Raw genomic sequence first — 23,174 nt, forward strand, 5'->3', positions numbered from 1 at the left:
AAGGTTTTGTCCAAATGGCTTTGAAAAAACTCACTTTGATTAGGACTCTGTTGGTTCCTAGATAATAAGAGTTTATTGTGCTCATTTCCTAGGCACAATTATGATGAAATTGTAAATTTTATATACTTCTCTTTTATATAAAAGTATAAAAGAAAAAACTTAAAAACCGCTGTTTTGCTGGGCAGTGGTGGCACATGCCTTTAATCCCAGCACTCAGGAGGCAGAGGCAGGCGGATCTTTGTGAGTTCGAGGCCAGCCTGGGCTACCAAGTGAGTTCCAGGAAAGGCTTAAAGCTACACAGAGAAACCCTGTCTCGAAAAACCAAAGCCAAAAAACAAAAAAACAAAAAAACAAACAAAAAACTGGTGTTTTTTTTAAGACCTGACTTTTAAAGATAAGTTCTCTGTATGTATCCAAGGCTAGCTTGGAACTAGCTACCATCCTGCCTCAGCTTCCTGACTGCTGGGATTACATACTTTCAAATTTTGTATGGCAGAAAATATTTCTGGGTGTATTTTTCAAGGAATTGATAGCATTGTTGTTCTTTGGAGAGGATTGCTGTTGAGTCAGACTGCAGATTCATTGTATGCCTCACATCATTTGAATCCTAGTCAGGTAATTGTCTAACCCATGCAATTCAAAATAAACACATTTCTAGGCTGTGTGCTTCACATTGGATCCACTAGTAAAGATATTGCCATGATCAAAGGCACTATTTTAGTTAATTTTAACTATTTCAGTCTGTTTTATAATTAGTTGCTATTAGGTCCAATTTTAACTCTGCCCTTTCTCATTAGCCACATTGTAAGGTTTTAAGAACATAGGTGACTCCATGATGGAAGTACTATTCAGGCTGTAGAACTCAGCACATAGACAACACCACTGGCCAAAACTAAATCAAAGACCTAACCTAATCCATCGAAGTCCATAGATCTCAGAAAGCCTCTAAATGTACTAATCTTGCTTTTTGGATTCTGTACTTCTGCTTCCCCCTAACTGTTCTTGTTAACTGTTCTTGTCAACCCAGGACATGGTTTTTGTGTTTTAAAAGCTCACCCTGAGAAAGGCTTGGGGCTATACTGGGATCCTGAACACCTAGTGTAGTCACTGGCTGGCTAATAAAAAACTTTCTATTGGCTTAAACCCGTGCCAGAGCAGTCTTCCCTGGTGGACACCCCATAATATATCTGGAGGCCCCAGCGAGATCCCCAAAGCCCAGACTTCAAGACACTGAGGTCTTGGAGCCCTTTGGAGTGTGGAAGAGTGAGGTGGTCAGGGGATTCTAGGGGGTGCACAACCTGAGATGTTCCAGGTCTTCAGGGCTCCCTTTGATCAGTCACTGCTAATGCTTTGAAGGGGTCTGACAACTCCACTCCAAAAGGAAACAAATTAGAAAGTCACCTGGTCTTTCATCTCCAGAGGTTAGTCTGATTAAGATGCCTTCTGTTTAACAGATAGGAAAGGTCAGACACAGCTGCTGATCCAGTGTCTGGGATCCATGTGAGATGTCACCAGATCCTCCTGTTTGTTTGGGCATCTGACTGTGTGATGGCCACCCTGTTTGTTCTCCCCCGCCCCGTGTGTGTGTGTGTGTGTGTGTGTGTGTGTGTGTGTGTGTGTGTGTGCACACGCACATCTTTCTATGTGTTTCCCTCCATTCTGTTTCCCTATATTGACCAGTGGCATTCTCTGGTGTGAGAATTCCCTGCTTAAGACCTATACCCCCTCCTGTTAGGGATCTGAATCCTTTTGTCTAGGTCAAATTTTCCAGAGACACCCTCCCACCCCCGGCAACAAACAAACAACAAACATACAGAAAGCAATCCTCCAGCTATCTGTTCCATTCCAGGAGCAAGGAGTGGGGAGTGAGTGGTCGCTGGTTTAGTTGCTTGACTCTGGCTCATGGTCAGAGTTGGTCCTTGTGTGGAGGTGGAGAGGAGCCAGGCCTCTCATCCAGGGAGGGACATAGTTCCCCCATGTGAGCATTTTCTCCTCTCCAAGCCTGCTCTAAGCACCCCTGGGGAAGGGGAAGCTCCCCTGGGCTGACCCCAAAGGAAAAGAGAATGTTCCACTGCTTTCTTCTCTATGGTTTATGTCTTTTTTTTAACCAATGATTTGTACAGTTGCAAAACTCAAACCCACCATTCTCTGAAAAAACAAAAACAAAAACAGGGAACCTGCCTCTGGACTTGGCAGTGAGATTGCTGCTAGACAACGTACCCTGGACAGAAAAGATTTCCCCTTCTATCTAATCTGACCAAGGATACTTTAAACAATTTTCTCTAGGTCCTTTTAAAGAGCATTAAAGACAGCTGCTAAATGATTTCCGTTGTCAACCAGTCAGCCCAGATATTAGAAAAAAAGTTATAAAAGTGTTAAAGGTATAAGTAGGAGCCAGCTGCTGGAGGCAGCTCAAAAGGTAACAGAGAACCATTGTTAACAACAGAGAACTGGTTGGGAGGAAACCTTTTGCACAAACTAAAAGCTACCATCACCTTCTCTGATGATGACACAGTTAGACTTACAGATACCCAACAAAACTTTGGTGTCTTAGGCTGTCAGAAGAATATCTCCTAGCTGAAAGTTCTGCCTTTAATAAAAAACTACAGTTGGACTATATCTCAGATTGACAACAAAGATTCCCAGGGGTATGTACAAATCCAACCCCGCTCCCCAAGACTGGTTCTATAATTGTTCAAATACCCAGTTCACTTATCCCTGTCTAGATTAAACAATACCTAATGAACATGGAATCAAAAGGGGGAAATTGCAGTCTATATTTCCTGGCTTGTGGAGACAGGCATCCTGGTGCTCTGTTGGTCACTGTGGAATATACCTCTCCCGCCTATGAAGAAACCTGGGTGTGGTGACACATTGTGTACCCCAATAAAGCTTACCTGGGGATCAGAGAACAGAGCCAGCCACCAAATTAGACATAGAGGTTAGGCAGTGGTGGCATACACCTATAATCCTATCACTCAGGAGTGGTATCAGTCTGGATCTCTGTGAGTTCAAGGCCACACTGGGTTACTTGAGAAAAACATAACCAGGCAGTGGTGACACATGCCTTTAATCCAAGCACTTGAGACCTCATGTCTTTGCTTTGGAAGGACACACGCCTTTAATCCCAGGAAGTAATATGGCAGGACACAAAAAAGAATATATAAAGCTAAGGAAACAGGAACTCACTCTCTTGAGGCTGAGGATTTCATAGAGGTAAGCTAGTAGCTGGTTGTTCTGTATCTCTGATCTTTCAGCTTTCATCCCAATATCTGACTTTTTTTTTATTATAAGACCTTTTAAGATTTGTGTTACACCTGGGACCTCTGTTTCTCATGATTCTGTTTCTTCCAGAGAAACAGGTGTACATTGTCTTGAACCTGAAAGATGCATCCTTCATCATCCCATTGGCAGAGATAAGTCAACTCATCTTTGCTTTTACATGGTCAGATCCAAAGGGAGGTTACAGTGAGTAGCTGACAGTGGGTGACCAGGTCGTCCCAGGATGTAAAGACACTAGGTGCAGACTTCTGCCCTTCTGTCAAAGGCTTCCTTGGAAAACAGATGATAAGAAGGCCACCAAGGGACTGCTGCAAGAGTTACAGACCTTAGGCTACAGAATGTCATAAGAGAACCCAACTTTGTAGCCTACCTATCTTGGCTACCAGCTGAAGGAGGCAAAGGAGCCTTTCTCAGAGTAGGATTGCTGCCATTCTTCAGATCCCAACTCCAAAGATTAAGAGACGTGTTCAAGAGTTCCTAGATCTTGCTGCCTCTGGATACCAGAGTTTGTGGAAATAGCGAGGTCTGTCTACACCAGCACAAAGGGGGGCACTGAGCCTCTAATCTGGACTGAGACTAAAGGCATCTGAGGCTTTAAAATCACCTCTGACTTCTGCTCCAGCTCTAGAACTTCCAAATCTTTCAGAACCTTTTCTTATGTTTGTCTATGAAACAAAATACAAAAGGGGTATTAAGCCAAACTTTGGAGTCATGGCAATGCCCTGCCTGTGACATATCTGTCCAAACAATTGGTTCCTGGAGCCACAGGATGGCCCACTTATCTAAGAGCTATGGCGGCCACTGATAGTTTAGTGAGAGAAAGCAAGGAAGTTAACTCTGGGTCAAGATCTTACATTCACAGCACCCCACAGTGTGGTTGAGGCCCTCCCCTGAGGAGCACCAGAACACTGGCTGTCTAATGACTGTGCAACCCAGTGCCAGCCTCTTCTCCTGGCTCACCCTTGAGTCCTGTTTGAGAAACCCACCTCCATCAATCCTGTTATGACTTTTCACCCATGACTGTCAAGAGATGAAAGGTGAAACCAGGTAGGTGGGAGATGCAGTGGTGACTTTAACCAAAACAATTTGGGCCCAAGGCAGGTACCTCAGACCAGAGAGCAGAACTGATTGAGCTGACCCAGGCTCTCAGATGTGGAAAAGGAAAGTCCACCACCATTTACACAGACCATCAGTCAGTATGCTTTCACTACCTGGCATGTCCATGGTATGATCCATAGAGAAAGAATGCTTCTCGCTGCTGGGGAAAAGGACATTAAAAAATCTTGGCCCAGGCTCTGCTGACTCACCATGGGAAACCTTGCCTTGGAGGAGGTGGGAATGGGAAGTGGGTGGAGGGAAGAGAGGGGGATCTGTGGTTGGTATGTAAAATGAATAGAAAATTTCTTAATAATAATAATAATAATAATAATAATAATAACAATAATCATAGCTGAAGGTACTTTAAAAAAATAAAACATCACCTTGATTTCCCCGCCCCAAATCTTGGCCCTCCTAGAGAGTGTTTGGCTTCCCCTGAAAATTGCTGTCTTCCACTGCTGGGCGGCTGACCTGACTACCTACAGAAAATGGCCCTAAAACCCTTGGGGCCTACTGATACTCTAATGATGTGCTGTGCCCTAGTACCACCCGAGACTCTGTGGTAAGGAGAAATGCACAGTAAAACTCACTGGTTGATGGAGGACACCAGAGGAAAGATCATTCTCCCAGAAACAGCTGGCAGGACTCTGGCAACCAACTTTCACCAGGCTGCTCCTCTGGGGTCCACGTAACTTTCTGAGTTGCTCAGACAAGGCCTATTATACCTAGAATGGACAGCCTAGCACGGGATATCTCAGCCAAATGCCAGGTTTGTGCTCAAGTGAATCCAAAACAAGAGAGCCCTTACCCAGGAAGGGGTCCAAATGAGAGACCAACACACCAGCAAATTCTGGGAAAACTGACTTCACCCAGATCTGGCCTGGTGGGGGAGGACGAAAGTAATTGTTAGTTTTTGTAGATACCTTTTCCTGGTGGGCAGAAGGGTTTCCCATCCAGACCAGAACTGCTCAGATAGTAGCTAACAAGCTCCTCAAGGAACTGATCCCTGATTTTGCTTTCTCCCTAGCAATGCAGTCTGACAATTGTGGTGGTATTGTGTTCCCCGAAATATTGTGCACACTAATAAACTTATCTGGGGTCAGAGAATAGGACGGCCACAATATTAAACATAGAAGTTAGGCAGTGGTAGCACACGCCTTTAATCCCAGCACTCGGGAGGCAGAGCCAAGTGGATTTCTGTGAGTTCAAGGTCACATTGGAAATAGCCAGGCTTGGTGACTCACACCTTTAATCCCAGAAAGCCAGCCTTTAATCCCAGGGAGTGATGGCTGAAACCAGAAAGATATATAAGGTGTGAAGACCAGAAATTAGAAATATTTAGCTAGTTAAGCTTTCAGGCTTTTGAGCAGCAGTTCAGCTGAGATCCATTCTGGATGAGGACTCAGAAGCTTCCAGTCTGAGGAAACAGGATCAGCTGAGGAACTGGTGAGGTGAGGTAGCTGTGGCTTGTTCTCTCTCTGATCTTCCAGCATTCACCCCAATAACTGGCCTCAGGTTTGATTTTATTAATAAGACCATTTAAGATTCCTGCTACAGACAATGGCCTGGCTTTCACAGCCAAAACCTCTCAATTGAAAGCTAAAGATTTAGACAGATTGCATATAGACTTCAGAGTTCTGACCAGGTAAAAAGAATAAACACGACATCAAAAGAAACTCTGACAATACCCTGATTACAGCCCAGAAAAAAAAAAAAAAAAAAGGATGGGTTTCCTTCTTTGGCTTTGCTTTAGCCCGCTGCACCTCATATAGGGAGGGATTTACCCCTATGAGATTAAGTTTGAAAGATCTCCCTTACTGCTTCCCAGGCTCAGAGACCAGCAGTTGGCAGAACTCTCTAACCATTCCTTTCTCAAGACACTACAGGCTCTTCGTTAGACTATCTGAGAGAGCCAGCTGACCTCTGAGTCCACCACCAGTTTTCCCTTGTTTGAGTCCAGTGGTATTGTCTGGGTCAAGTGATTAGTCAGAGGCACTGGAACTAACCTGGAAAGGACCCTGTAAGGCGATTCTCTTCACTCCTAAGGTAGTGGTGGTAGCTGGCATTACATCATGGATCCACCACACTCAGGTCAAGAAAGTGAGAGCCACAGACATTGCTGCCAAATGGACTGTCTCTGGACTATGGAGCCATTGAATTTAAGGTTTTATTGGGCTCCAGGCACTTCCACTCCCTGCCCTTCTACCTCCTCCTGAGTCTGGTGTTTTGCACTATGGGTATGAATACAGGGTCAAGGTCCAACCACCCCACCCCACCTCATAGATCTCGGAAATTCTCTAAATGTACTAATCTTGCATTTTGGCTTCTGTACTTCTGCTTCTGACTAGTTCTTGTTGACTGAAGTATATCAATCTAGGCCTAGTTTTTGTGTTTAAAAGCTCACTCAGAGAAAGGCTTGGGGCTATACTGGGATCCTGAACAGCTAATAAAAAGCTTCCTATTGGCTTACATCCATGTCAGAGCAGTCTTCTCTGGTGGATACCCCACAACATACGTAGATAGTATGATTTTTATTATTTTTTTTATTTTTTATTTCTTTGAGAAAGGGTCTCATTTATTTCAGGCAGGTCTTGAACTGTGTGGCCAATATTGACCTCACTTTCTGTTCCTCCTGCTTCCATCCCTGGAGCATTGTGATTGCAGGTGTGTTCCACCTGTTTATGCAGTGCTAATAGTTGGACCCAGGGCACTGTGAAAGTTTGGAAAGCACTCTGCCAACTGAGCACATCAAGAGCCCTGTTCTCACTTTTCTTTTTGTTTTATGTTTTTTTTTTTTTAAATACATGGCAAATCAAGGAAGCACAGAATTGTTATTCACCTGCCTGTCACTAGCTTTGAATATTCAGAACTCACTGCTAAACTCATCCATTTCTTAACAGGAAGTGTACCAGTCAGGAATTCGAAAGTGAGTGAACGGGAGAAAGGCAGTGGAAACGGGGATTTCTTTTGGACAGGAGTCAAGCCTAAGTGGGAATGAGCAGGATGCTCAGAACAGTGCATGGCAAATCTGAATGTGGGAGTCTAGCCTCAGGCTGGCTGTTCAAACTTTGTAGATGAAACTGTGAGAGTGGTAAAGTGGGGTATCCAAATTCAAGGGACTGCAGGGATCGAGGAATTGAGGAGAGAGAGGGACATGGCCAGAAATTAAGGAGCCCTGTATAATGAAGCAGGTGAGAGGTACAGACGATGGCTTGCTGTGGTGGGTCAACCCCGTCTGACTCTGCTTACTACCTCAGATTTCCTAACTAACCAGTTCCCTCTCCCCACTACCATTTTATACCGTTGAGACTACACTTTGGCTATATCAAGTTAAATACAAATTATTTTGGCCTTCTCAGTCAATAGACATCTGGTCCTGTTGGGTAGGCAGGCTGCCTCTGGGAACACCTAAGTCCCTTAAGTTCAATCCAGGCAACAGAAACTCACTCTGGATATTTTGAGCAAGAAAAAAAATGCAGGAAATATTTCTGAAAAGATTTTCCAGGAACTGATAACAGTGACTTCATTTGGAGCAGAGCTGGACTGGGAAGGGGGATTGGCTGAGGGAGAGAGGGCTCTGCAGGGAGGCAGGCGGCCAGAGGTTGGGGAGAGGGTAGACTGGAGTCAAGGAGAGGTATGTGGGTTGGAGGGCTGGCTTTGGACCACAGAGGGCAGGGTATGAACAGGCGCAGGCTTAGGACCGGTCTTTCTCCAGGCTGTGGAGTGCTGCCCAGTCCCGGCCATGAGCCTGAGCACCATTTGCTGTTGAATCCTGGGAAAATGCAGGCTTGGGCTCCCATCTCCTTCAGCGGGCTCCTCCCCGTGTCCTTATCTGTTTCATGCTTAAGAAAGCCCCTGAGATGCACGGCTTGTAGAAAAACACACGATTTCTTCCCATTTCTGAAGCCTCTCCCTTGGGGTGCCCTGACATCACTTCTTCCTCCTTGGTCGTCTGCCTCCTGTTTTACTGTCTGCAGCCGCCCACCACGCCCCAGACTCTTCCTCCTCTCCACAGTCCTTCCTCTGCCTCTTAAGCTCCTCTCCTCTCCTCCAGCCTCCCCGTTTTCTCCGCAGCGCCCCCTCCTTTCTCTCCTTCCTTCCTCTCCCCGTTTTCCGGCCCTATTTATTCCTCGTCTTCCCTTCTTCCTCTCTCTCCTCCGTCTGCTCCACGGTCTTTCACCGGGAAGCGGGCAAGAAACGCAGAAGTAACGTCAGCACTCCCACGGAGGACTGTGGCGGCGGAGCGGCGGAGCGGCGGCGGCGGGGCACACACGGCCCCGCGCGCATGCGCGTGCTGTGGGCGCGCCAAAGAGGCTGGGCGGGCCGCTGCGAGCCTTGCCCAGGAGGCGGTGCTTGGCCAGCGCGGGCGGGGCCCGGCCGCGGGGGATGACGCGCGTGGGCGGGGCCCGGTAACGTCAGTTCTCGTGAGAGCGGCGACTGGTGACGGGGTGGAGGGCGGGTGCGTCGGGACGGCGCGCGGGTGTGTTTGAATCTGGTCCGAGCGCGGGAAACCATGGGTCCCCGGTGAGGTGAGCGCTGCGCCGTGCCCGGGGTGGGCTCCGAGGAGGACCCGGCGGCGGGCGGCCGCGGCGGGGCGACGCAGCCCGGCCGGGTCCCTTGTCCGCGGCCGTCATCCGTCTCGGGCGCTTGCGGAGTGAGAGAGGGGCTGCGGGAGGCCGAGCAGGACCCGGGCAGACTGCGGAGGACCCGAGACCAGGACCGGGGCTCCGCAAGGAGGAGCTGCGCCCTGAGCCCCGGCTGACTAGGAAGGCTCTCAGGCAGGGACCTAGGTGCTGACGAGGGAGGACCCCGGAAGAGGGCCTGGGCACGACTGGAGAGATCTCCCGGGAAAAGACTGGGGGGACTCGAGAACTGGCCCTGGGCTCACCAGGGAGGACCTCAGCTGAGGACCTGATGTCCACTACGGAGGACGCGGACTTGTGCTTGGGATGACGTCGGGAGGTCCCCGAACCTACACCTAGGACTGATCTAGCGAAAATCTTGGCTCTGAACTAATAATAAAAGAGAGACAAGTCAAGAAATGGAGTAGCATTTTGTAAGTCTAGCGGCTGTAGACGTTATTTGGCACGACTAAGTTGCCAAAGGCTTGCGCTGAAGGAAACAAGAACAGTAACCAGAATTAGGAGAGTGTTGATACGGGTCCCCTGCCTTTCCTTTCCATTTTATTCATCAGAAAAAAGTTATGGTTCACAATTCGGCCATTTGAACTGGGGGGGTAAAGTGGCTGTATTTAAGATTTACTTATGTGAGGAATTGTCAAATTGAGGTTATTTTCTACTTTTAGTCAATTTAAAATAGGAATGTTTACTGTGATTCACTGTCTCCATAATTTCTGCCAGTAATTTTCCATATTCCTGTATTTATAAAGATATAGCAGATTTTTAAGATGAGAGGCCATGTTGCAAATGTGCTGTCACTATCGTTAAGTTTATGTGTTTTGAGTAGGCCACCCTAGCACCAGGTGTAATGGTAAAATAGGATTTCCTGGGAGATCTCAGGCAGGAAGGAGAATGAGCAAGGTCCCTTGAGCTCTCGTTATCCTGTAGGGTGGAGAGGAGGATGCTGAGGGAGGCACAGACACACCTTCTAACAAGCTCCCAGGTGACCTCAGGGCGGCTGTTGTGGTTTTCATTCCAAGTAACAGTCTCTCACTTGAAAAACAAGAGAGGATTTGTTGGGTGGGATCTTGTTGGAGGAAAGGCACTGTAGAAGAGGAGCCTGAAGAATTCAGCTGTGAGGATCAGCTTCAACCAGTTGTATAAGTCAGTTCTTGCCAGCATTTAAAGAGAAAGTAAGATTCCCGAGGCAGTTCGAATTTCTTGTTCCTTAGCTGGTAGTTTCATTCACAGTTGTAATAATGTAGGCATTTTGTTTATGACATCGTTAGTAAATATTCTTTTCATATTGTTAATAATTTTGTGCCAGAATGTTAGAGACTGTCTTTTATAGTGATATAAAAATTCTCACTCTTGAATGTTTGTATCAAATCTTATGGGATAATTTGCACATTTAAGTTCTGGTCTGATTGTTTTTCCCACCAGGGTTGTAAAACAGGCTCCTTTAGAACAGTTTCATCTGTCATGGAAAAACGGGAGACATTTGTCCAGGCGGTTTCTAAGGAACTGGTTGAAGAGTTTCTGCAGTTTATTCAACTTGATGTAAGTTGTGTGATTTACTTTTACTATAGTTTTGACTCTGGATATAAATAATATTCTAAAATCATGTCCCCAAGTGAAATACAGTTCTCCCAGTAAGTTCTTAGGGGGTGAATGTTTATTTTTAAAAAGATAAGTAAATTCTTTAGAATTAAATGGACCAACTTTTGGGCTGAGGTAAAAAGTAGAAGATAAACAGGAGTGAACCAAACAGCTCATTGACCTGAAGGGATCCCCAAGGATTGTAGAAGGCAGATTGTGTTTTAACCTGAAGAGGGCTGGCAGGGCCATAGTGCAGCGATAGATGCAAGGGGGAAATCAGCAAAGATGGGCAGCTGTATTACTTCTCTGTCACCTAGATAAAACACCATGACCAAAAGCAACATATAAAAAGCTTATTTTTGGCGTATGCTTCCAGAGGGGTAAGAGTCCATTGTGGTGGGGAGGTGTGCCAGCTGGAGCAGGAAGCTGGGCACTCACATCCTCAACTGCAAGCTTGTGCCGAGGAAACTAGAGGTGGGGTCAGAATATGTATATAATGTCCAGCCTGACCCTAGTGATGTATGTCCTCCATCGAGGCTCTGTCACCTCCCCAACAGTGCCACCGACTGGGAACCAAATGTTCAAATACCCAAGCCTCGAGGGACACTTCTCATCCAAACACTGCAGAGATGCTCTTTGCTATTTTAGGAGGTTCAGAGTTTATCCAGTAGGCCGAGAGTAGCCAGCATTTAGACAGGAGAGGAACCAAACAGAGGAGGGAAACCAGGACAGAAGACAATAAGAAGAGGGAAGAAAGATTTGTCTCTGGGAATACATGTCTGTCTGCATGTGCAGAGCAGCTTGAGGGACTAAGCCAGGTACTGGAGAGTGTAGTGCTGCTTAACATTGGTACTAGATTTGCTGTGGAAGTTGGAAGCCTTCAACTGCAGAGATACTACCATCCACTTGGTTGGATATAATGGTGAGCGACCAGCCTAGGTGTGGGAAAAAGATGACTGTCTATAGGGTATTCTAGGGTGATGGCCATGAGACAGATTGACAGCATATCTGAAGGTCAGAGAAGTCTGGGTGCCATGAGCTATATAGGTGGGAGCTCTCTTCTGGGAGAGAATGGTGTAGGAACAGTGGGGGGACCAGAGTGCAGCTGTACACTAGTGCTGTGATAGCTAGGCCTTTGTGTTGGGAGCCTTGAGCCAGCCTGCTTGACCTATCCTGATTAAGATTATGCAGTGAGCTGGGCAGCGGTGGCGCACACCTTTAATCCTAGCACTCCGGAGGCAGAGCCAGGCGGATCTCTGAGTTCAAGGCCAGCCTGGGCTACAGATCGAGATCCAGGACAGGCACCAAAACTACACAGAGAAACCCTCGAAAAACCAAACAAACAAAAATAAATTTTCGTGGTTGTTTTAGAATTGTGCCTTACTTGGTTATATCAAATTGAGTGTTAGGAAATGCCAGTTTCTGAAATGGCAGTTTTTAGTAGTTTAACCTGACAGGAGCTAAGGAAAAGATGTATCTCAGTTTGAGGCCTCTTGGTTGGGTCTCGCCATCTGAGTTAATCACTGTGTTCTGACGTGTGCATTACTAACAACCACTGCCTTGCAATATTGATGATAAAAACTAGAATGTTTGTACATACTAGTAGTTATAGCACCCAGAACACTGAGGCCGAAGAACCATGAATTGAGGCTTGTTGGGCTACATAATGGGTTCAAGGTCAGCCTGGTCTACAAAGAAAGACTGTCTCAACCCACAGAGCTTATTCCGGAAATAGGACTGGAGGCACAATACTAACATATTTTGCCTGTGACACATTAAAGATAGGAATCTAATAAGCATAGTAACACAGGCTAAGTCATTAGGACACACAAATGCTAAAGTAAGTATAATGCTTTCCTTTGAGAAAGATTGGGAGTTTATAGTTAGAAGTAAATGGCCAGTTTGCACAGGACCTGCCATTCTTGTGTGGGAAGGGAAAAACCAAGAGAGCAGAGAAGAAAAAGACAAGCTAGCTTCAGACAGGTGGTGCCTGTTCAGACAGGTGGAGCATTAGTGCTCAGAGTGCAGTGTGGTGGGTGTGGGGAGCTGGGGGCTGTGATCCATGGAGGGGTGCAGCTAATGATTATATTTTTAAGAAAGTATCTTTGTTTTAGAAAAATGCACTCCTATAGAGTCACATGCCTATAACTGCCTTGAATGGTTCCAAAACAAAGAATGATTCTAGGATAAAGAATACAGCAATTGGTAACCACTAAGTACATGTGGAATTCTTGTGTATGGCTGTACTTGTGTGTATGTCCATTTTACACGGGGTACACATGTGGAGACCAGGCAGCGGTCTCAGGGGTAGGTCTTGGATGTCCTATTAGTCTGGAACTTGGCCATGTAAGCTCTTGTAGGTAGCCCAAGAACTTCCAGAGGTCCTCTTCTCTTGTCACTCACCTCAAAAATCAGGAAGTACAGAGTCAGGCTGCCATGCCCAGCTTTTTAGATGAGTTCATGGGATCCAAACTTGGGTCTTCACAGGCACTTAACCAACTGAGCTGTCTCCCCAGCACTTTTTTGAATCTTTTATTTAAACTTTCAATGCATTCTTGCATTTTTCACATGAATTCTTAGTTTTTCTCCTTATGCACCCCTCTCCTCTGCTTCCACCCTCAGCATCTTCCTTTCTGCTTGCATGTCACATGTGTACTTCTGTGGTGCTCTCTCTTACCCCAGCACCACTTTCTGCCCTTTCACGGTCTTTTATGTGGTTTTACAGCCTGCACCCGCTTTCACACCCACTTGTATACATAATAGATATAAGCATTAAAAGTTAGAATCTGTGTATGAGAGAGAACAGGCAAATGGTGATGAGTCTGGGTCACCTTTGTTAGTGCAGTACTCTGTGGGTGTATTGATTTTTCCTTCACACTTCATTTTTCTGTAGAACTGAATAAAATTCTCTTGTATATAACTTCGTGAAGATCCTTAAGACCTGACACTGTAACCATTACTTTCCGTACATACTTATGTTTCAATAGTTGTCACAGTAATGCCCTTTATAGTCATCGTTTCCTGATCCAGGATCCAGCTCTGGGTCAGACTCTCCCTGTAGCTGTCACATGTCTTAAGTGTTCTTTAATCCAGGATTCTAGGCAGAATCTTTGCCTTCCTATGCTTGCTACAGCACTGAAGGTTTGAAGGAGTTGGTGGGTCTTTTTTATTCTTTTCATATTAGCCAGTCCCATCAGATCTAGTGTCTCCTCTTTGGCAGGAGCTGCTTAGCAGTGTCGGTCTCTCAGGACAGTGTAGTTGGAGTTTTCCTGCCTGGCCCAGTCAGGACAAATCTCACTTACCCGCCAGTCCCACAGTTGCTCAGACCCAACCAAGAAAGCACACAGAAACTTACATTGTTTACAAACTGTATGGCTGTGGCAGGCTTCTTGTTATCTACTTCTTCTATCTTAAATTAACCCATTTCTGTTAGTCTATACTTTGCCACATGGCTTGTGGCTTACCAGTGTCTTTACACGTTGCTTCTCATGGCGGCGGCTGGCGGTGTCTCCTCCCAGCCTTCTACTTCCCAGAATTCTCTTCTCTCTTGTCCCGCCTATATTCCTGCCTGGCCACTGGCCAATCAGAACTTTATTTACACAGAGCGATATCCACAGCACTTCCCCTTTTCTTTTTTTTTTTTAAGGAAGGTTTTAACTTTTACATAGTACAATTACATATAACAAAACAATTATCAAGCAAGAATTACAGTTACAATATTAAAGAAGATATCCTATCTATCTTATATTTGTGAGTCTAAGGTTTTATATCTAACTTATCTTTTATCATAACTGAGGAAATTATAACTATCTAGTCTTTAACCACATCAAAGACCTCAGAAGGATATAATATTACCTGAGAAATGGGAGAAGGATGCAAGCAACTCTCGGGAATTTTGCAGGGTAGACAGAGACAGCTGGCAGTCTGGACAGTCACCTAATGTTCCTTTGTAAAGTTGGGGCATTTGTCTTCAGCCCACAGGGCTAGAGTCTCTCGGTCACTTCTCTCAGTGTCCTGTAGAATGTCTGGCAGTTTCCTCTGTGAAGCAGGAACCTGAAGGACCATTTTGTCAAGCAAAGTTCATTGGTCACCTTTCTATGGGTCTTGCATGTCCAGTTGATCAAGCAGTCCAGGCAAGAACAGTTTATTGCCCAAATGGCTATTTTTGCCAAGGTGAAGATAAACTCCATATGAAGTGTCTTCAATGCCCATCCTCCTCTCTGAAGTAAATCGGTATTGCCAGGAGCAGACATGTCTCACTGTCCAGAAAGTCTAAATTTTCAAAGTATTTTAAATGCCATATTCTGTAGGTCTTTGAAGTATTTGAAGATTACCTATCTATCTGAAATATGTCTATGTATATCTAGAAGACTTAACTAACATGGCTACGAGTATGATTATCATAGATGACTAATTATTAATCTATTTTTAATTATCCATTTCAATTTAAAATGAGCTATATGAACATAATATCTTAAACAAGAGTAGAAATATACACACAATATAACAAAATTAACTAAGTTTGTATCACTAGACTAAAATCTAAACCAATGTAAAACATTTTAAACAAGTTGTTGCTCTTTAGAAGTAAGTTCCCTAATCTACCCTTTCATCCTATTATATCTATATCATATTCCCCTTTCTTCTTTAGAAAGAGATCTCATTTATAATCAACCTGCTTTAAAGAAAAATATTGGTTTTTCTCTGTCCCACACCAGAGAGCTCTTCTGATTTGGAACACAAGAATATCCTAACCTTTTTTTTTAGCAATATGTCTGGTTTAGAGAAGGAGTGAGCCAATTCCATCTCCAAAGCCAGCTTGATAATTTTGGGAAATTGGGCGTAGTTTCTCTTACTACTTCCTGCTGGAGGGGGGCGCTGTATCTTATGGGGACACAAAGAAAATTTTAAGATTATGGAGTAGTCCATGAGGGCAAACCTCTGAGCCAGTTGCCTTGAAACCATTTTGGATGTCAGATCATCTGGGCCATGGTGTCATCAGAGACCTTTCAGGAGGTCTTGGCTGATCAAACCTGATGTATCTTAATCTGGAACAAATCCATAGCCTCTGGCTTTCTGTGGAAACAAAAGCAGAGACTCTTTTCCAAAGCAACATATCCTTATATCCAAATTTTGAAGTCAAGTTACCTTTAAAATTTACATATTTGTTTAACTCAACAGCTTTTACGATCAAATCTTTTTCTGTAGTTAAAAATCCCAAAGACAAGACAAACCAGATTTTCTGTGTAATATCCATCTTTGTAAGACTGAAATGTAGCGGTGGCTGCTGGCTCCGCCCACCTCAGCTTCCCAACATGGTAGTGGTACAGTTTACCGCCAGCTCTGGGTCTGGAGCCACGTGTACCATCAACTATCAGAAGCAGTTCTATCAAAGCAGTTCATAGCCCAGAAACCTTTTGTTGTTGTTGTTTTTAACTAGCAAAGACTAAATCTACCACACAGCAGAGTAAAGTGCTGCTTGTAGATTCTTCATTCCCGCCACACTGCAGGTCAGACACACACACCAGGAACCCGCCAGGAACCCGCCATAGTAGCTCAAACCGGCAGGCTGCCACTAACTTCAGAGAGACAACTAGGAAGCTGTTTTTAGCTACGTTTAGAATCTTTTTTCTCAGGTTTTAGGTGGAAATTCTTGCCCCACGTTGGGCGCCATTTGTAGTTGGAGTTTTCCTGCCTGGCCCAGTCAGGACAAATCTCACTTACCCGCCAGTCCCACAGTTGCTCAGACCCAACCAAGAAAGCACACAGAAACTTACATTGTTTACAAACTGTATGGCTGTGGCAGGCTTCTTGTTATCTACTTCTTCTATCTTAAATTAACCCATTTCTGTTAGTCTATACTTTGCCACATGGCTTGTGGCTTACCAGTGTCTTTACACGTTGCTTCTCATGGCGGCGGCTGGCGGTGTCTCCTCCCAGCCTTCTACTTCCCAGAATTCTCTTCTCTCTTGTCCCGCCTATATTCCTGCCTGGCCACTGGCCAATCAGAACTTTATTTACACAGAGCGATATCCACAGCAGAACAGCCCTGCTGTATGGGGGTCAGTGGGTGGGTGAGTAAGTGTGTGTTCACAGTCTGTAGTAGAAGCTTCCTGCTTTCCCTTTTTAACCACGGGCAATTTGAGGAAGCTGTAACTAGATGACCTGCTTCTCAGCACACTTCTCTTTGTTTTGGTAATCTGTGGATACTTCTTACCAGTATCTGTTACTATGGTGGCCATAAAATTGTCATTTGTAAACTCTGTATTTCTTTAGTATTTATTCTTCGGTGCTCTGTAGCATGTCTGTGCTATTAATGAATGAATGATTTATAATTTATTAACTTTATCATATAGTCTCATTGATGCTAATTTTATTCTGTAGGCTGTAATCTATTATTGTTACTGTACTTGTACTTGGATTGTCCCACAGCAGCTGCTGGAAAGGCCTCTTACTGGGTTTTGTACCTTTTTGTTTTGTTTTGTTTTTTTCGAGACAGGGTTTCTCTGTGTAGTGTTGTGTCTTTCCTGGAATTCACTTGGTGGTAGCCCAGGCTGGCCTTGAACTCCGCTTGGCTCTGCCTCCTGAGTGCTGGGATTAAAGGCGTGCTCCACCAATGCCCGGTTGGTTTTGTAGTTTTTGACAATGCCTGTTCTTACTGTGTCAGAGAGATGTGCACAGTCTGCCCAAGTGAGAAGAGAGTCTAGCAATCCGGAGTCCTGGGGTACTCACTGTCTCAGCAGAGACTGCAGTCTAGGGCTGAGGAGCAGGCGATGTGGACAGCCTGTCTGGAGCACAAAGAACTGGAAGGGAGTTGGAGCCTCCCATTGTTGCTGTTCCTGTTCCATTGTTTGCCTCCAGCATCTTCATTACCTGATGACAGGCCTGGGGTGGGGTGTGGACATTTTAATTGACTTTAGGGACTTTTAAGTAGGTGAAGTTTTAAACTTTAAAGATCAGGTTCTAAGGAAGAAGAGGTGGAGTTGAGATTTGATGCTTTCTGCTTGGTAATTCTCTTCTTTTTCCCTGTTAGAAAACAATTTGAAAGCTAACCAAATGCTTAAGCATGTAACTAATTTAGTACTTAAACTTTTCTATTAATATCATTATGAAAAGAATACAACTAATTTTTCATATTTTGTGTTTTCTAAAATTCTTTTTCCAGAAAGATTCTTCTGATCCTTTCAGCTTAAGTGAGTTACTGGATGAATTATCAAGGAAACAGAAAGAAGAATTATGGCAAAGGCTGAAGGACTTACTGACGGAAACATTGTTAGAAAGCCCTGTGGATGGGTGGCAGACAGTGGAAGACCAGGGTGAAGATGGAATGGAATCAGAGCACAGTCCAAAGATGGTATTTGACTTTCAGAAATAAAAAAGTTCCTCTTTACTGTGCTAAGAAAAGATCGTTTATTTGAACTTTCTTCTTGAAAGAGTCTCATTTTCAGTCCTGGCCAGCCTGAAACTTACATGCATACCCAACTGGCCTTGAACTCAGAGCTCACCTGCTTCAGCCTCCTCAGTGCTGGAATTAAAGGCATGCGTTCATCATGCCTAGCTTGATCAGTTGAACTTTTACGTTAAGAAAATGTGCAGTGTGCCAATTCCTTCCACTGTAATTTTACCTGCTGACCAGCCCTGATGTTGCTGTTCGGCTACTCAGTGTTAGGTTCTTTTAGGATATTTGACTTATATTTAATTTTAGTCTGTTTTTTTACAATAAGCTAGAGGTGGCTTCATTTCAGAAATTTAGTAGCTGTTTGATTTTTTTTTTAAAGTTGAGTGTTAAGTTCCTTATTTTATCTCACTTACATTTTAATTTTTTTTTTAACAGAAAAAGAGCATAGAAATAACACATGCAATTACATCTGTAATTCTTGCTTCTATATCTGTAATAAATGAACATGAGAACTACGGGGCCCTCCTAGAGTGTGCTGTTATATTAAATGGTAAGTGGCATGTTCAGTAGCAGGCACTAACTAACAAGGCACCTTTCTAAGAGTGACCTATTCTCACGAGCAGTGCGGCAGTCTGAGACAAAACTTTAGAGGCTTGTCTCCGCAGTTGAGTTCTCTCTGTCAGGGCCCACTGAGGAGCTGAGTTAGCTCGGCTGACGTGGGCTCTGAGTTGCTGACCGCTGCTACTTACAGGTTCTTCAGGACAATGCCTGGACTCACAGGACTAACGATAACACGTGCTGTTGAAGGGCATGTCTGACTGCAGATTTCTCAGTTTGTACCACGGCCACAGAGCCGAGGAATCTGTCTGTCCTTGAATTTTTTCTTAGAGGGTGACTGTTGTCTCGAGTCATTGTTGATTCTCATAGTCAGTTCTTGTTAACTTTTAACTGCCTGTAAAGCTGTGATTATTAAACGGGTACACTTGTCTGACTTAATGAAAAACTGGTTATAAAATATTTATACGAAGTTATTTTAAAAACATAACAGCAGTTTTAAGAATTTCAAAGAACTGTCTTTGGAGTACTTTGTTCACTTGGGTAAAGTTTCCTGGAACAGATTTTCTTATCAAATTCTCAGTCTTAGTGTCATTTGCGTATCTTTATGTTTTTAGGATGCTGCTGCTTTAGTCTGATTTCTTGAAATTAGCATATTTTTTCATTTTTTAATATTTTATATTTTAGTTCAGTTTAGTTTTTTGTTGTTTTTTTTCTAAGACAGAATTTCTTTATGCAACAGCCCCGGCTTTCCTGGAACTGGCTTGTCGAACAGGTTGGCCTCAAACTCAGCAGAGCTCGGCCTGCCTCTGCCTCCTGAGTGCTGGGATTAAAGGCTTGGGCCATCACTGCCTGGCTTTCAGTATGTTTTTAATCAAAATAGAATTACATCATTTTACCCCCTGTTTCCTCCCTCGAACCATTTTTCCATGTTACTATCCCAAGTTGATGGTATCTTTTTCTTTGATTATTATCTTGTTACCCCAGTCAGGATAAAAGTTAGTTTCCAAGTGCTTTGTGAATTTTACTACCAGCTTACTTAGAGCTTCCAGGTAGCTGGTTAGATGATACTATCATTGTAGTTGCTGCCAGACTTCCAGTTACTTTAGGAGTTTTATATTTGTATAATGGTATTCAGGCATCTGTCGGTAATTATGAGCACATTATTAACAATTTCATTACTGAGCCTTTCTGTTTCTAAAAGTGATATTTTCTATACTGATTGTTACTTGCTTTGACTGTTTTCCACCTTTGCGCCTAAACCTGAGGCCAGCACATGGAGATTGTGATGGGTGGGTGGTCAGGACCTGTCCTGTGGTGGTGGAGTTGTAGTGATATCAGGATGTATTAGTGTGAGGCTTCTGGGTCGAACGTTCTCTGTTTTGTTGTACCTTTTTTATTTTTATTATTTTGAGACAGGGTTTCTCTGTGTAACAGTTCTGGTTGTTCTGGAACTCTCTATGTAGACAGGCTGGCCTTGAACTCACAGACCTCCACCTGCCTCTGCCTCCCAAGTGCTGGGATTAAAGGCTTGTGCCACGACTGCCCAGCCTTTTGTACCTTTTTAAAATAACACTTGTTAAGTCTTTTTTTAAAAGTAAGTATTGGAGTTCCATAAATGTTTATTTGGCAAATTAAACTAATATTTGAGTAGTCATAACACCACACTACCGAGTCTGAATCAGTAATAATTTGCTTAATAACAGAAAACCTTTGTGCTGTGTTTTAGGTATTTTGTATGCACTACCTGAATCTGAACAAAAACTCCAGAACTCTATTCAGGATCTGTGTGTCAAATGGTGGGAAAAGGGCCTGCCTGCCAAGGAGGACATGGGAAAGACTGCATTTGTCATGCTGCTAAGGAGAAGTCTGGAGACCAAAACAGTATGTTTCCTTCCTTCAGGAAATACTTAGTGAGGGTTGGGTTAGCTAGGAAGGGGTGGAGCTATAGCTTCCCAGTTTAGAGATGTTTCTTACAAAGATGTATAGAGGTCAAGGGTGGATGCACAATCATGGTAAGATTTGAAGTTGGGCCTTTTTTTGCGTGTTTTCCCCAGGGCTGTGGCTGCTGTCCTCTGTCACATGATGGTGAAAGGGTGGTTACTCCAGCTCTGTGTCGTGATACTGTTCTGCAATGGAAAGAAAGCTGGGGTGCAGGAAGGATCAGAGTTTCTCGGACTGAGCTGTGCAGTGGGTTTTCCTGAGTTGTTGAGTGGAGGGTGGGAGGAGATAGCTGTGTTCCTCTGAGAGGTAGACATGTCTTAGAGCAGGTCTGGCAGGTAGTCAGGATAAAGTCAGGTGTCCTGGATAAAAGGTAGGCATTAGGATTTAGGATTGTTGTAGGAATTATTTCACATTATTGTGAAGTCCTAGTTGTGGCTGGGCCAAAGAAGAACAGTTTACAAATTTGAGGCCAGCTTGGGCTAGGTGAGGCCCCATGAAAAAAAACAAACAACAGTTCAAAATGTTCTGTAGAACTACACAAAGTATTTGCACATCCTAAAAATTTTTTCAGTTGTCATTCTCTCCTACTTTTTTATGATCCTATAATCTTCATTATTTATGACATAAAATATGTACGTAGTTTGAGATTTGACTTGACTGTTGGTAAAAGAAGAAATGAGCGGAAACAAGTACCCCACTGCCTCCCCGTGTCACTCTCAGGTGGCAGATGTGTGTCGGTTGTGGCGTATCCATCAGGCCTTACACTGCTTTGCTTATGACTTGGGGGAAAACAGAGACATCAAAGATATGCTCCTCGAGTGCTTCATAAATGTTAATTATATCAAGAAGGAAGAGGTAAGTGAGCAGTTGGTTTTCTTTTTTGGTTTGTTGATGGGCTATGAATGGATTATTCATGTGGTTGCTGTTTGTGTTGGGCTGTTTTGTGGAAAAGCCAGCATAGCCATTAAGAACTGTATACGAATCTGGGCATGGTGGTGCACAGCTTTAATCCCAGCACTTGGGAGACAGAGGCAGGCAGATCTCTGAGAGATGGAGGCCAGCCTGGTCTACAAACTGAGTTCCAGGGCAGCCACAACCAGGGCTGTTAACACAGAGAAACCCTGTCTTAAAAGCTGCTCCGCAAAAAAAAAAAAAAAAAAAAAAAAAAAAGCTGTGGACTTAATCCGCATCAGTTGGACTGGATGGCCCTGATAGATCACATGCTTCTTCCTGGCTTATATCTGTCATTAAATTGGATGGGAATAGGTGGGTTGTAGAGTACTGGAGGAGCCACAATTACATTTTAAATTAAGAGTGAGTGTTTTATACATATGTATATTATATATACCTACATTGAGTAGTGGTGGTGCACACCTTAATCTCAGCACTCAGGAGGCAGAGGCAGGCACATCTCTGTGAGCTGGAGGCCAGCCTGGTCTACAGAGTGAGTTCCAGGAAAGGTGCAAAGCTACAAACGGAAACCCTGTCTCGAAAAACCAGTATATATACCTTTCATGGTGAAAAAGTAGTTACTCGTTGGAGACTGCCATGGGGCCAGACTTTCTACACAAACATATACACATATGTAAGTGTGAGAAAGCATATCCCTATGGTTGAGATCTATTCTCTTTCCTACTTCTACAGGTTATTTTTTGTAGGAAAAGTTGTCTTAGAGTTTCTGTTGCTGTGATAAAATAGCACATCCAAAAGCAGCTTGAGGAGGAAAGGATTCATTTCATCTTAAAACTCTCCAGTCACACTACATCACTGAAGGAAGTCAGGGCAGAAACTCAAAGCAGGAATCTAGAGGCAGGAACTAAAGCAGAGACCAGGGCGGAACACTGCTTACTGGATTGCTTCCCATGGTTTGCTCAGCTTGCATTCATTTTTGTTGTTTTGTTTTTTATTTTTTGAGACAGGGTTTCTAAACTATTATGTAGCCTGGCTGTCTAAACATTAAGCATAGATTATTGGCCTTTTTTCTTTTTTTTTCTTTTTATTGCTTGAAATGTCTTCTTTCTTTTTTAAGAGACAGGATCTCACTACATGGCCCTGGCTAGCCTGGAACTTCCTGTGTAGATCAACCTGGCCTCGAACTTACAGAGATCCTCCTGACTCTGCCTCCTAAGTGCTGGAATTAAACTCGTGTACCATCAAGCCCTCCTCAGCCTGCTTGCTTGCTTTTTTTTTTTTGTTTTTGTTTTTCAAGACAGGGTTTCTCTGAGAGCCCTGGCTGTCCTGGCAGTCACTTTGTAGACCAGGCTGGCTTCAAACTCAGAGAGCTCCTCCTGCCTCTCCCTTCTCAGTCTGCTTTCTTAAACCATCCAGGACTGTATGTCTACGAGTAGTACCACCCACAGTGGCCTGGTCCCTCCCACATTCGCTAATCAGTAAAATGCCCGCTGGCTTGCCTACAGGCCAGTCTTATGGAGGTATTTTTTAAATTGAGGTTCCTTCCTCTCAGATAACTCTAGCTTGTATCAAGTTGACCAAACGGTACCCAGTATGGAGGTGGGGAGAGTGAGTGTGTGTTGTGAATTGAACCTCATGCATGCTAAGTAAGTGCTCTACCACTGAGCCTTCCCCTGGCCACATGATCGTGTTTAATTGGCAAATACACAAAAATTGCCATCACACAGTCGTCTCTGTTTCTTTTCCACCATTTAGGAAACATAGTG

The 23,174-nt window shown here is 44.1% G+C and overlaps 1 protein-coding gene across 1 annotated transcript in view; it reads left to right on the forward strand.

The window, feature by feature from the left end:
- Positions 1–8,818: 8,818 nt before the first annotated feature.
- Ncapg2 (non-SMC condensin II complex subunit G2) overlaps positions 8,819–23,174 on the forward strand; it is a 69,863-nt gene continuing 55,507 nt past the window's right edge. The window contains exons 1-6 of the mRNA XM_036206666.1: positions 8,819–8,909; positions 10,443–10,559; positions 17,764–17,952; positions 18,433–18,547; positions 20,282–20,436; positions 21,217–21,351. Coding sequence (XP_036062559.1) covers positions 10,482–10,559; positions 17,764–17,952; positions 18,433–18,547; positions 20,282–20,436; positions 21,217–21,351 — 672 coding nt within the window. The 5' untranslated portion in view covers positions 8,819–8,909; positions 10,443–10,481. The remainder of the gene's footprint in view (positions 8,910–10,442; positions 10,560–17,763; positions 17,953–18,432; positions 18,548–20,281; positions 20,437–21,216; positions 21,352–23,174) is intronic.

Source organism: Onychomys torridus, chromosome 14 (assembly GCF_903995425.1).
Source record: "Onychomys torridus chromosome 14, mOncTor1.1, whole genome shotgun sequence".
NCBI lineage: Eukaryota > Metazoa > Chordata > Mammalia > Rodentia > Cricetidae > Onychomys > Onychomys torridus.